Genomic DNA, 13178 nt, shown 5'->3' with positions numbered 1-13178 from the left:
TGGGAAGTGGAGCTGCCAGGACTTGAACAAGCACTCGAATAGGGGAACCTGGTGTGCATTGCAAGGGTCAGCTTAACCCACTGCACCACAACGTGGGCCCCTAAACACCCTTGTTGAAAGTAAAGCATGGGGCCAACACTGTGTCGTAGCAGGTAAAGCCCCCGCCTGCACTGTCGGCATCCCATATGGGCACCAGTTCAAGTCCCTGCTGCTCCACTTCCAATCCAGCTCTCTGCTATGGCCTGGGAAAGCAGTAGAAAATGGCCCAAGTCTTTGGGCCCCTGCATCTGCGTGGGAGACCTGGAAGAAGTTCCTGGCTCCTGGCTTTGGATTGACACAGCTCGGCCATTATGGCCAACTGGGGAGTGAACCAGTGGATGGAAGACCTCTCCCTCTCTCTCTCTCTCTCTCTCTCTCTCTTTCCCCACATGTAACTCTGCCTTTCAAATAAATAAAAATAAATCTTAAAAAAAGTTACAGTGACTATTAAATGACATAATGCAGTAACCAGCCCACAGCAAGCACCCAGGAGCAGTTGTGTTATTCTGACAGAATACTCATTTGGGAGAACTGAAGACAGAAGCGACATCAGGGGGAAGGTTGCCTCCATGTGTGGATGACCAAGCGGACTGGGTCTGCTGTTGCCTCCTCTGTGCACTGCGGCAATAGTGAGCCTGCAAGGAGGTGAACAGCTGGAAGCGGTGGCATCAATGCCAATGAAGGCAGCTGATGCCCTTTTATAGCATGGGATGAATGCAGAGCTGTGGGATTTCTATAGCTGTGCTCTACTTTATTTTTTTTTAAGATTTATTTATTTATTTGAAAGTTAGAGTTTTACAGAGAGAAAAGGAGAGGGAGAGGGAGAGGGAGAGGGAGAGGGAGAGGGAGAGGGAGAGGGAGAGGGAGAGGGAGAGGGAGAGGGAGAGGGAGAGGGAGAGGGAGAGGGAGAAGAGAAACGCACTTGCTGTGGCAGACATTTGTTTACCTGTTAGAATAATGAGATCACAGGGGCTGGCATTGTGGCATAATGTGTTAAGCCACCACATGCGACAGTGGCATCCCATATAGGTGTCAGTTCAAGTCACAGTTACTCTACTTCCAATCTAGCTCCCTGCTAATTTGCCTGGGAAAGCAAAGCAGGATGGCCCAAGAGCTTAGGTCCCCGCATCCACCTGGGAGAACGGGATGAAGCTTCTGGCTCCTGGCTTCAGCCTGGCCCAATCCCAGCCATTGAGGCCACCTGAGGGAGTGAACTAGCAAATGCAACATTCTCTCTCTCTCTTGCTCACTCTTTCCCTCTATTTCTTGGTAATTCTGCTTTACATGTAAATAAATCTAAAAAAAAAAAAAAAAGAAGAAGAAGAAAAGAAAAAATGCACACACTCAACTCACAAGATTGAGAAATTATTTTCCAATAAAATATTACTTAAATAATGATTTTAAAAAAAGAATATTATGATCATGATCGTGTGACTGTAACATAAATACAATATGTAACTCACAATCCACTCACCTTACAAGGTTCTTTGTGAACTTTTTATTTGGAAATTTGTGGTTATTTCAGATTCCACACATAAAGTGAAGCAGTAAACAGTTTTACATCATGTTATTTCAAATTCAAACACTTGCCGGCATCGCGGCTCACTAGGCTAATCCTCCGCCTTGCGGCGCCAGCACACCGGGTTCTAGTCCCGGTCGGGGCGCCGGATTCTGTCCCGGTTGCCCCTCTTCCAGGCCAGCTCTCTGCTGTGGCCAGGGAGTGCAGTGGAGGATGGCCCAAGTCCTTGGGCCCTGCACCCCATGGGAGACCAGGAAAAGCACCTGGCTCCTGCCTTTGGATCAGCGCAGTGTGGCGGCCATTGGAGGGTGAACCAATGGCAAAGGAAGACCTTTCTCTCTGTCTGTCTCTCTCTCACTGTCCACTCTGCCTGTCAAAAAAAAAAAAAATTCAGACACTTCAAATGAAACCATGTAGTATTTTTTTAAAGATTTATTTATTTATTTATTTGAAAGTCAGAGTTACACAGAGAGAGGAGAGGCACAGAGAGAGAGAGAGGAGAGGTCTTTCATCCACTGGTTCACTCCCCAATAGGCCGCAACAGCCAGAGCTGTGCCAATCCAAAGCCAAGAGCCAGGAGCTTCTTCTGGTCTCCCACGTGGGTACAGGGGCCCAGGGACTTGGGCCATCTTCCACTGCTTTTCCAGGCCATAGCAGAGAGCTGGATCAGAAGTGGAGCAGCCGGGTCTCAAACCGGCGCCATATCGGATGCCGGCACTTCAGGCCATGGTGTTAACCCGCTGCACCACAGTACTGGCCCCAACCATATAGTATTGATTTTCTCATTCTACAGACAAGGAGGCTGAAGCCTAAAGAGGTTAAATAACTCACTCAAGGTCACTGAAGTGAAATGGGAAATTATTGGACAATACAGGGGCCTCCAGCTCAAATCCCACAGGTGGGAAGTCAGGACTGTTTATTCAACTGCAGCTGGTGACAATTACGGTTTTTAAGCAAGGTTTTATGATTTTTTGTACCATGTTTTATTTTCAATATCCATTATCCTTTTTGATTTTCAAAAAGACAGGAAATCATAAAATCATAACAGTGAATGCTTTATAGCTCTTACCATGTGTCAGGCTGTATACTAGAACACTAAGTCCTCATTACAACCTTCCAAAGTAGGTACTACTAGCAGTCTTTTTAAAAAAGATTTATTTATTTTTTGAAAGGTAAAGTTACAGAGACAAAGAAGGAAGACAGAGAGAGAGAAGTCTTCCATCCTCTGGTTCACTCCCCAAAAGGCCGCAATGACTGAGGCTGGGCCAGGCTGAAGCAGGAGCCAGCAGCTTCTTCTCAGGCTCCCATGTGGGTGCAGGGACCCAGGGACTTGAACCATCCTCTACTGCTTTCCCAGGCACATTAGCAGGGATCTGGATCAGAAGTAGAGCAACTGGGACTGGAGCCAGCACCCATATGGGATGCCAGCACTACAGGCCATGGCTTATGCCACTGCACCTAAGCACTAGCCCTTTTTAGGAATCTTAAAAAACTTATGGCAAATGTGCATTATAAATAAATACGCATGGATTTCAAAGTTTTTTGCATTAAAAATAATTTATATTTTCATTCTGTTTTCTATGAACGTTCGGAAGCACTCTTATGTTATTATGTTCCCCACTTTGGAGAAGAGGAGGCTGAGAGAGAAGTCATTTGTCGAAGGTCCCGCAGTAAGTCCCTGGGATTTGAACTCCAGCAAGCACACCAGAGCTTGTACAGTAGCCAGGTGTGACTATTGAGCACTTGCAGTGCAGCCAGTCCCCAGTGAGGCGTGCATACAGTCCATCACTGACTTTCAAAGACTCAGTGCTCGTTAGAGAATGCAAGCTATCTCATTAATAGTGTCTGCAGTGATTACAAGTTGACATGATATTTGGGATATACTGGGCTAAGATTAACCTCACCTGCTTTTTTGCTTTTTTTAATGTAGCCATGGGACAATTTAAAATGACTTAATGTGGCTTGCATCATTTTCCTATTGGGCAGTGCTGCTCAAACACAGTCTTGCATGGCGCCAGCCTGCCACGTGGCGGCTGCATACGGGAATCTGGACACCCTGGGGCTTCCTTCCCACCCATCAGCACAGCAGCCGCGTTCTCTTCTCCCTGCAGTCCTTGGCCTCCTCGTGGTGGAAAACAGTCATGGGCAGATCCCAAGTTTAATGGCTTTGGCTTCAGGCAGCCTTGAGCCTGGCCCTCCTTGTACAGGGGAGTCATCCCAAGGCCCAGAGGGTGGGCCCACTGCCCACCTCCTTGTATGCTATGCTCATTTATGTGAAGTGCACCTATCTGAGGTCTCACTCTTCAGCTTTCATAGCCAGACTGACTTCCGGTGTGTTTTCAGGAATGTTTGCTGGAACAAGCCCCTGGAGATCTTGGTCGTGATTTGTCCTTGGACCTCTTTTTCTAGGCTGAGCCAGAAATAGAGAGAAAACAGCGGGTCACATATTTTCTGGGGCCTCCTGGGCAGTGGGCCCTGTGGCTTGTAATCCTCTGTATTTAGACTCCGGCTGCTGGAGCACTTCCAAATGGGCATTGATCGGGAGATCCCAGGAGAGCGACACTGCGTGAGCACTGTGTGAGGAGCTGCAGCCTGCCTCTTTCTTCCCCGCTCGGTCCCTTTAGCTTTTCAGAGACGCTGGAAAGGGCTGTTTCCAATTGACTTCCTGGAATTCAGGGAGGGCATGGGGTGTTTCTCATTAGAGAATTCTCACTCCCTTCAAAGCGGATTTTTAGTGAACTTCATCCACAAGCAAGCTCTGCTCCACTCCAAACACCAGCCGGGACCCTTTCAACTCCAAACGCTGCTGGATCAGGTTCAGATGTCCTCCGTGTGGGACGAGGTGTACCCAGAAACACTCCAGGGGCTCCCAGTGGGAAGTCAGGACACATCCCTTAGTGGAGCCATAGTGCATGGCAATTACAGTTTGAACAAACGTCTCGCTTGTGTGTCACGTTCTACTTTCTATCTATTGCCGGATTCTCAGAACAACCCTGTCAGACACAGTGGGCAAGCATCACCGTCTCTAATTTAACAGGTTGGGAAACAGGCCCAGATAAGACAAGGTGACCCATAAGTTATAAAACCAGGACGGGGACCCAGGTGTTAGGAATCCAAGACCCGTCATCTCACTGGTTTTCCACTGTAGCCGAGGGCGGCTTTGTCATACACAAGTTTATCAGAATCCCTGGGGGCCTGGGGTATGTTACAGATTATCAGAATGACACTGCATTTAAGGCTGTTCAACAACTACGTGTTGAATACTTGCTGTATATGGGCACTGTGCTCAGTTCTGCTGGTACAACAGAGTGACAGGCAGAGCCTCCGTATTCCTGGGTCCTCTAGAACCTTCCACGGCTAAGAGACAGTCATGTCAAGGGAAGACACACACATAATCACACCAGGGGACCAGGGGTCAAGTGCTTTGAATGGAAGAACAGGGGCATAGAGAGCAGGGTTGGGTGGGACATTTCGGACCTTGTGATGGGGCAGGCCTCCCCGGGGCACAGACACCTGGGGCTGGAAGGAGGAGTCAGCACCTGTATGAAGGCATCTGAGAAGCTTGGGGTCAGCGTTTCTAGAGGTGTCCCCTCCACTTTTAGTGCCACACACAGAGCGGAACAGGAGGACTTTGCAAGCATCACCTCTGCCCCGAGCTAAGCAGACCATTCTCTCCACTGAGAATTCGGGAAAGCAGGTGGCTGGGTTTCCCATGACTGTCCACCATCAAGTTAAACACCACCCTACCCGTCAACAGGTCAATACCTAAGAACCAACAGGTTGAATTTTTTTGTGCATGATTAATACATTCCATTCTCCAAGGGGAGACTGTTGCACTGTCAGGCTTAGCAGCCTTGCTCAAGGCCCAGACAAGTGTCCCTGGAGCTCCCACTGGCAGACCACATTCTGGGAGGGCCAGTGAAAGATCAACACCCCCACTTCTGCCCTTCTCACAACCAGTCTGGGCAGAGGGCTCTTGGGAAGCGGTCAGGGGGGCTGTGTGCTGTGGGCCAGGGACAAAGGGGAGGAAGAGGAAGAAGTCTGTGGACTTGAGGCTTCGGCACTCAAGCTCCTAGGATTTTCCTAGAGCATGTGTACCTAGGAATCCTTAGCTGCTTAACCCAGAGGTGAGAAGCCCAAAACTGAGAAAATCAAAGCCAGACAGAACTCATTCAAGTTTGGCACCTTGTGATTCTATTTCTAAAGTTTAACCGTCTTTCTTTCTAAACTTCTATTTCTACTTATTTATTCAAGAGGCGAGGGACAGAGACAGTCAGCTAGTTCCCTTCTGCTGGTTCACTCCCCAGTGGACCAGAGCTGCGCCTGGGAGCTGGGAAATCAATCCAGGTCTTCCATGAGAGAGGCATCACCAGTGCCTCCCGGAGCCAGCACTGGTAGGAAGCTGCCATCCGGAGCCGGAGCTGGGCACTGATACGAGATGCAGGTGTCCCAGCCAGCGCCTGAGCTCCCAGGTCCTACACCCAGCCCCCACCTACCAAGTCCCCCTTCAGCAGGAAGACTTAATGAAACCTTCTCCATTCACCTCTCACCTTTCCGCTCGCAGACGATGACTTAGGGACCAGGATGGGTGTCTTAAAGACAAGCAAGGACTGGACACTAGAGCTTCCAGGAGCATCAGCTGTGTAGGGCTGTTCTGTGAACCCAGCCCTCCTCCTGCTCCTGTACTCCAGGGAGTCAAAAGGAAGGAGGGCTGAGGTCTGGTTTGGGTTAGAAAAATCAAGAGAAGAATGAGAATTAACTGAGGCCATGGGAGCTCGCAGACCCAGACAGCTAGGCAGGGAGAGCCGAGGGAAGGAGCTGAGGGCCAGGCATGTAGGGCCTTGTGAGCTGTGACAGGGTCCCGGTGTCTGCTATGTGCAGTCAGTGGCTACTCGAGGGCTTGAGGGGAGATGTGGCTGATCTGTGCTTTTAAACATGGGGCACACAAGGAGGTGCACGGGGCAGGGAGCCCTGGGAGGGGGCTCTTGCAGGGGCCAACCAGGGAATGTGCACTGGGGCACGCTTCGTGTACCCTGATCTTGTGGCTCAGCCCTTGGGGACACCCCCACTAACACCCAAAGGGGCTTGTGGTGGGGAGTTGGCCTAGGGGGCTGCCTGGCCCCATCACCTTGGCTAAGCGAAATGTGGGCTTCTCGAAGGACAGGAGGCTTTCTCAAGCATCGAGGAAGCTGACGGAGAAAAAGCTGCCCTCTCGCATCTTCAAAGTCATGGTGTGTGTGTGTGTGTGTGTGTGTGTGTGTGTGTGTGTGTAAAATAAAATACAGATATCTGAGAAGTTTCTCTTGCTGGGCATGGTGTTCCCAGCTCCCAGAGAAACCTCTTCAAGGCCTCTTCTGTAATTTGGGCTATTTGAGAGGAAAAATATCTAAGAAATGCTGCCATCGTGGGAAGCATTTGGGCACTGGGCGTGGTCAAGTCCCAGTTCATCTATGACTTCTGCCGCCGACTAGCTGTGCAACGTGAGCAAATTCTCCTGAGTCTCAGCTTCCTCCTCAGTGCAGCAGGAGAAGCAGCAGCGGAAGGAGCAAGGTGCAGGGGACGGGCGCGGTCTTCAGCGATGCTCAGACAGGAGTCCCGGAGTTGCCTCCGTTTTCCTCCTCTGAGAAACAGAGGAGTAAGCATGTGCCTTTACAGGGTTTACGGGAAACCTCAAGTACAGCAGGGTAGGCAAAGGGCACTGAAGCCTACCCAGGCAGCGGACACTGAGACTCTCTGGACAACACAGCCTCCTCCCTGTCTGGGGAGTGTGCAGCCGGGAGGCCCGAAGAGAGAGGGGTCTTCAGCTGTGGCAGATCGTTCCTGTCTCCTGCCTCCCTCCATCCAAGGGCCTCCTTCCCGCCTGTTCATCTTTGCAGAATCCTCACCTGCAAATGCTTGCAGGTGGGAACTTTCCAGACCCTTTTTTTTTTTTTTTAATTTTTTTTTTTGACAGGCAGAGTGGACAGTGAGAGAGAGAGACAGAGAGAAAGGTCTTCCTTTTTCTGTTGGTTCACCCCCAAATGGCTGCCTTGGCCGCCGTGCTGCAGCTGGCGCACCGCGCTGATCCGAAGGCAGGAGCCAGGTGCTTCTCCTGGTCTCCCATGGGGTGCAGGGCCCAAGCACTTGGGCCATCCTCCACTGCACTCCCGGACCACAGCAGAGAGCTGGCCTGGAAGAGGAGCAACCGGGACAGAATCCAGCGCCCCCAATTGGGACTAGAATCCGGTGTGCTGGCGCCGCAGACAGAGGATTAGCCCATTGAGGCATGGCCGGGCCCCCTCCAGACCCTTTCAAACCTGCCTTGAAATTTCGGTTTCTATTCTGGAGGGCTCAGCTATGCTGCAGCCCAAAAGTAACAGCAACCAGATTCCAAGACTCTTATCAAGCAGCCCAGGAGAGGTGGTTTCACGGGGTCTGGGAAGTGTCCCAGTGTCCTGGAAGCTCCTGTCATCTGGGTGACATTACCATGAGGTTTGCCAGGACTGCCTGCCGCCTCTTCTGTTATCCATGAAACATATGTGCAGCAAGTGCAGCATCAGAAATATAATCAAACTGCCTCCCTTTTTTGCTCCCTTGGCCCCTTTATAATTTATCTAGTGGAAGGGAGCCAGTCTCTTCCCCCTGGTTGAAGTCTGCTCCTCAGCAAAGGTGTGAAGCTGGCAGGGCCAGCTGTGCCCTTCTCGGCTCGCCTCTGTCCAGGTTTAGGGGAGGAGAGGTGAGGGGCCGTGGGAGGATTCCTGCCATCTTGTGGCTGGGTCGGGAGCCTCACCACCCTGCATCTCTGGGCCTCGTAGACGTGTGCAGCTGCTCTTGCGGGGGCTGTTCTCATGGCCAGTCCTTTGGGGGTCCCCACATTTGGCCTGTGATGTGAGTGATACACATTGTCCTTTCACTGATAAGGGGAGGGCTCCCCTGGGTCACATCAGGGGCTTGCTGGTGTTCATCCAGGCTGGTTATCAATACTGGGGCCCACACTGCCTATCAAGACGCCTCTGACCCAGGCCAACTCCTATCACAGGCAGGATGTCTCTCTGGGATTTCCATCGACGATGGGGGCGGGGCACAGGGGTACCCATCCCCTTCCACAGAGCAGCAGTATCCTCTCTCTCTCTCTCTCTCAGTACAAGACCCTCCTGCGTTCACCCACTATGTCATCCTTTTGCAACACCAAAGCCAACACGTCACTCTGCTGCTGAATCTCTCTTTACATTGATGTTCTGGGCCTTCTTTGCCCCTGGTAGCAGCTCTGGCCCTGGCTCTGTGTTGCTGTCTGGGGGCTGCTAAGGTCCAAAGGTACATTTGTGAGAGCTGCACACCGTGTGTAGAGTGAGCCCTCAGCCATGCAGCAGGCTGCAAAACAAAGGCAGGTTCCACAGGGGACCCAGCAGCACTCCTGGAGAACTGCCACCCTCCCAGTCACGAGCCTGCTCTCTGCTGGACAGTTCCCGCAAACACAAGGGTCTTTTGTCACCACTCACCTTCATCAGTGAAAAATATAAACCCTCTCTCTCTCTGCTGCTATGAGTTTGACTATTAGACTCATACAGGATTCCGTCGGTGCCTGGCTTAGTTCACTTAGCATAATGTCCTCTAGGTTTAGAGACGCCGTTACAAATGGCAGAACTTCTTTTTTCGGGGCTGGTGTTATGGCACAGTGAGGCAAACTACACCTACAATGCCAGCATTACATACTGGAGTGCCAATTCAAGTCCCAGCTGCTCTGGTTCCAATCCAGCTCCCTCCTAATGTGCCTGGGAAAGCAGTGGAAATGGCCCAAGTACTTGGGCCCCTGCCACCCACATAGACCCAGATGGAGCTCCAGACTCCTGGTTTTGTCCAGGGGGCCAGCCCCAACCATTGCAGCCATTTGTGAAGTGAATCGGAAGATGGAAGGGGTGTGTGTGTATGTGTGTGTGTGTGAATCTGGCTTTCAAATAAATAAATAAATAAGTCTAACTGGCCCTATTTTAAGGGCCAGTATTGTGGTATAATGGGTTAAGTCACCACCTGCAATGCCAGCATCCCATATGGGTGCCCGTTTGAATCCCAACTGCTCCACTTTGGATCTAGCTCCCTGCTAATAGCCTGGGAAAGCAACAGAGGATGGTCAAGTGTGTGAGCCCCTGTACCCACGTGGGACACCTGGATGAAGCTCCTGGCTCCTGGCTGTGGCCTGGCTCAGCCTCCGCTGTTGTAGCCATTTGGAGAGTAAACCAACAGATAGAAGATCTCCCTCTCTCCCTCTCTTCCAAACTCAATGAATAAATCTTTAAAAAAAGGGAAAAAATTCCTGTTTTAAAGGCTCAATAATATTCCACTGTGGATATTGACTGCATTTTCTTTATCCATTCATCTCTTGATAAACACTTCAGTTGCTTCTGCATCTTGACTATTGTGAAGTGCATGGGAGAATGCAGGTGTCTCTTTGAGATCCTGACTTCAGTTCTTTTGGATACATACCCAGACCTGGGATTGCTGCATCCTGGCGTTTTTCTATTTTGAAAGGTTTAACGAGCCACAATACTGTTTTCCACCGCTGCTGTACCAGTTTACATTCCTACCTCCCTTTGCTATTGTCTCCCCTTAATATGATGGTAAAATTCTATTTCTGCTGTTGGTGAGGTGCCTGATTCTCAGGAATTAATTTGCACATATAGTGTTTCTTTTTACAATTTTCTTTATGTGTTATTTATAAGGCAGAGCAACAGAGTGGAGGAGGGCTGGGAGGAGATGATCTCTGTGAGCCTAACACGTGATCTCCAGTGAGCTCGTGCTGTTGTTGCCAAGAGCCTTAAGGGCACAGCCTAGCCTGGGGCAGGCGGACACAGGCTCTGGTTCTGGATGGCTTTGTCCAAACTCCAGCCCTGCCACCTGCTAGTAGCATCACTTGGACACGCTGCTCACCCTGCCTGAGACACCACGGCCTTACCTCTCCCTAGGAGTGTTGTGATGACAGAGCAATGTGTGGAGAGCTCCGAGTATGGAGCTGGCACACAGGAAGCACTGGGAAGAGCAGCTGGTGCCATGGCTGGCCAGCGCCGCGTAGGTGATGGTCCACATGCACGTGGCAACACAAGCCTCAGCTCTCCCCTCCTGCAGCCTGAGTTCCCCAGGAGAAGCAGCCTCGTTGCAAACCACCCCCTACAATTTTCAGTATTTCTGCCCTTGTGACTTTCTGTGTATGCCGCATATGGGAATGAATGCAGTGATCCTTCCAGCCACAGTCCTGCCTTCCCCCTGGTCCTGCTTTCCTTTCGTCCACCCTACAGGACAAGGTGATGCTGAGGGCCTCACTGTCAAGGCCGCTCCACACTGTGTTTTGGGCACATGACTCAGCTCACCCAGTGTGTCCCCAAGACAGGACGCCAATGACCAGCTAGCACGTGATGCAGGAAACAGCAAAGGTCACAAATACAACTGAGGCTGTGCCAGCTGCCTCCTCCTCCTGACAGCCACCCTCACCTGCCACTGCTCTCTTACCTCCCACAGGTGGCCACCATGATCCCCTGGGTGCTCTTGGCCTGTGCCTTCCCCTGTGCTGCTGACCCTCTGCTCGGTGCCTTCGCGCGCAGGGACTTCCAGAAGGGCTCCCCTCAGCTTGTCTGCAGCCTGCCGGGCCCTCAAGGTCCACCTGGCCCCCCAGGAGCCCCAGGGCCCTCAGGAATGGTGGGAAGAATGGGCTTTCCTGGCAAAGACGGCCAGGATGGCCAGGACGGGGACCGGGGGGACAGCGGAGAGGAAGGTAAGAAGCCCTGCCCCTGCCCCTACTATCTCCACCCAAGGTTGACTGTATCTGGTATGGCAGGCATTGTGAAATTACTAAAACTGGTATTAATCCCTTCCATTGCAAACAAATGCAATATGTCTTTATAAACAGAGCCGTGTATTCTGAGAAAACAATGAGTATCAAACTTTCTGTCCTGCCCCTGCTGCACCTTGGGTTTGCTAAGTGACTTTGACATATTATTCAGAACTCTTTTGGTTGCAAATGACAGAGGTCCAATTGATAGCCCCAACTAGAATTTATTGACTCACGAAACTGGGAAATCCAAGAGCCAAGCTTCAGGAAAGGCTAGATCTAGGAGCTAAATACCCTTGTCAGGGCTCTGTTTCTCTGTATTAACTACCCTCTCACAAAGGCTGGAATGTCTGAAATGGCAACTGGTGGGGTCAAGCCTGTCGCTCCCCCTCTTCGTGGAGGAGCGACACAGGACCCTGCGCTGTTCTTTCGTCTGCTCGGCCCTCCCCGGGTTTGCTGCTGGTTCTTCCCGGGTTGGCTACTATCCCTTCCACCTCTGTGGAAGGGCAGTTCCCCCTGGCCACATTCCCCACTTCCGCAGGGGAGCGGCACACCGCCAGCCGGCTCTTCTCGGGGGCTGCACAGGTGTTTCTTCAGCTACATGTTCCCCTTAGATGTTCCTGGTGCATGCCATCTCTCTCCTCCTTTATAGTCCTCCTCCGCCAATCCCAACTCGGCTGCCCACACGCCGAGTACGCTGCTCTCCAATCAGGAGCAAGTCCTACAGTTAATTGGTTGAACTGGAGGCAGCTGTGCGGAAGCTGTTTACTTCTCTCCCAGCGCCATATTGTGGGAGAGCAGATGCATAGAATAAGTCTTAATTCCAGTAACTCAGTCTAGTCCGGGTTGCTCCCCACAAAGCCTGCATTCTCGTGGCCTTGATCTACAGAGACTATCTCAGGATGACACATTCTTCTTAGCCACATGTGTTTTCTGGACCAATGTCTTTGATCACAGAGGTAGGGTACCACCATTTGCTAGGACAGGTGGTGAGGACAGATAGCCACCTTGAAGTAGTGAAGGGCAGTTCCCCAAAGGGCACACAGCAATTAGGTGGGTGCTCCCATGGGCCCCTGGGCTTTGACATTCTTCACCTCTCTGAACTTTCACCAAGCACGTTTCAGGTTCAGCAGCATCCCCCAAGAAACATTTCAAGCAGTAGCAAAAATTTCATGGCTTTAACTGCATGGCAATGTAATAGTGGCCAAGCACCTTTGACAGGTTGTTTATCTGCCCAGCAATAGCTCTCTGTAAAGGAGGTATTCTATGATCTCACACTGCATGTGAGCAGAACCATGAGATTACACTGAGAACAGTTTGTCGTAACTGCAGGAACTTGAATTTTGGAAACAAGGCTGGATATCAGCTCAGCAAATGCCTTGACCTCTCTCTAAACCTCAGCGTTCTCATCTCTAAAACAGGGATAATAATGGCATCTGCCTCACAGGGTTGTAAGGAAACGAAACAGTGCTTGAAGTACCAGTCTCCGAGTAGGCATCCATCAGTGCTGGTTACTCCATAGCCAACTTACCAAGCTCCTATAACAGGCTGTGGGCAGACCCTAACCTGGCCGTCACCTGCTATACCAAACTAACTCTTCCAAAAGTACCTCTTGGCCAGAAGAAAATCTGTAAAACCATGATGGTGGCTTTGACTCATAGAGGTCAAGTGCGCCACACACTGTGTGCAGGTGGAACTCAAGTGTATGTCCACAGAATCCACAGTAGATGTTCCCCAAGATCTGTCTTATGCATCCCAAGGGAGTGGGGCTCTGCTGACGACTTTTCCCGCTGGGTCAGGAGTTCCGAGGGTGTGAGTTTG

The 13178-nt window shown here is 51.0% G+C and overlaps 1 protein-coding gene across 4 annotated transcripts in view; it reads left to right on the top strand.

The window, feature by feature from the left end:
- The window catches only part of C1QTNF2 (C1q and TNF related 2), a 54902-nt gene that overhangs the window by 37885 nt on the left and 3839 nt on the right, over positions 1 to 13178 (top strand). For 2 of the 4 annotated variants that reach the window (XM_070076395.1, XM_051843570.2), the window contains exons 2-3: positions 3154 to 3228; positions 11048 to 11300. In XM_070076395.1, the coding sequence (XP_069932496.1) occupies positions 3154 to 3228; positions 11048 to 11300 (328 nt within the window). The remainder of the gene's footprint in view (positions 1 to 3153; positions 3229 to 11047; positions 11301 to 13178) is intronic. The other 2 variants (XM_051843572.2, XM_051843571.2) reach the window with 1 other exon arrangement.

This window comes from Oryctolagus cuniculus, chromosome 6, assembly GCF_964237555.1.
Source record: "Oryctolagus cuniculus chromosome 6, mOryCun1.1, whole genome shotgun sequence".
In the NCBI taxonomy this organism is placed as follows: Eukaryota; Metazoa; Chordata; class Mammalia; order Lagomorpha; family Leporidae; genus Oryctolagus; species Oryctolagus cuniculus.
This window is presented reverse-complemented; position numbering and strand designations above follow the sequence as displayed.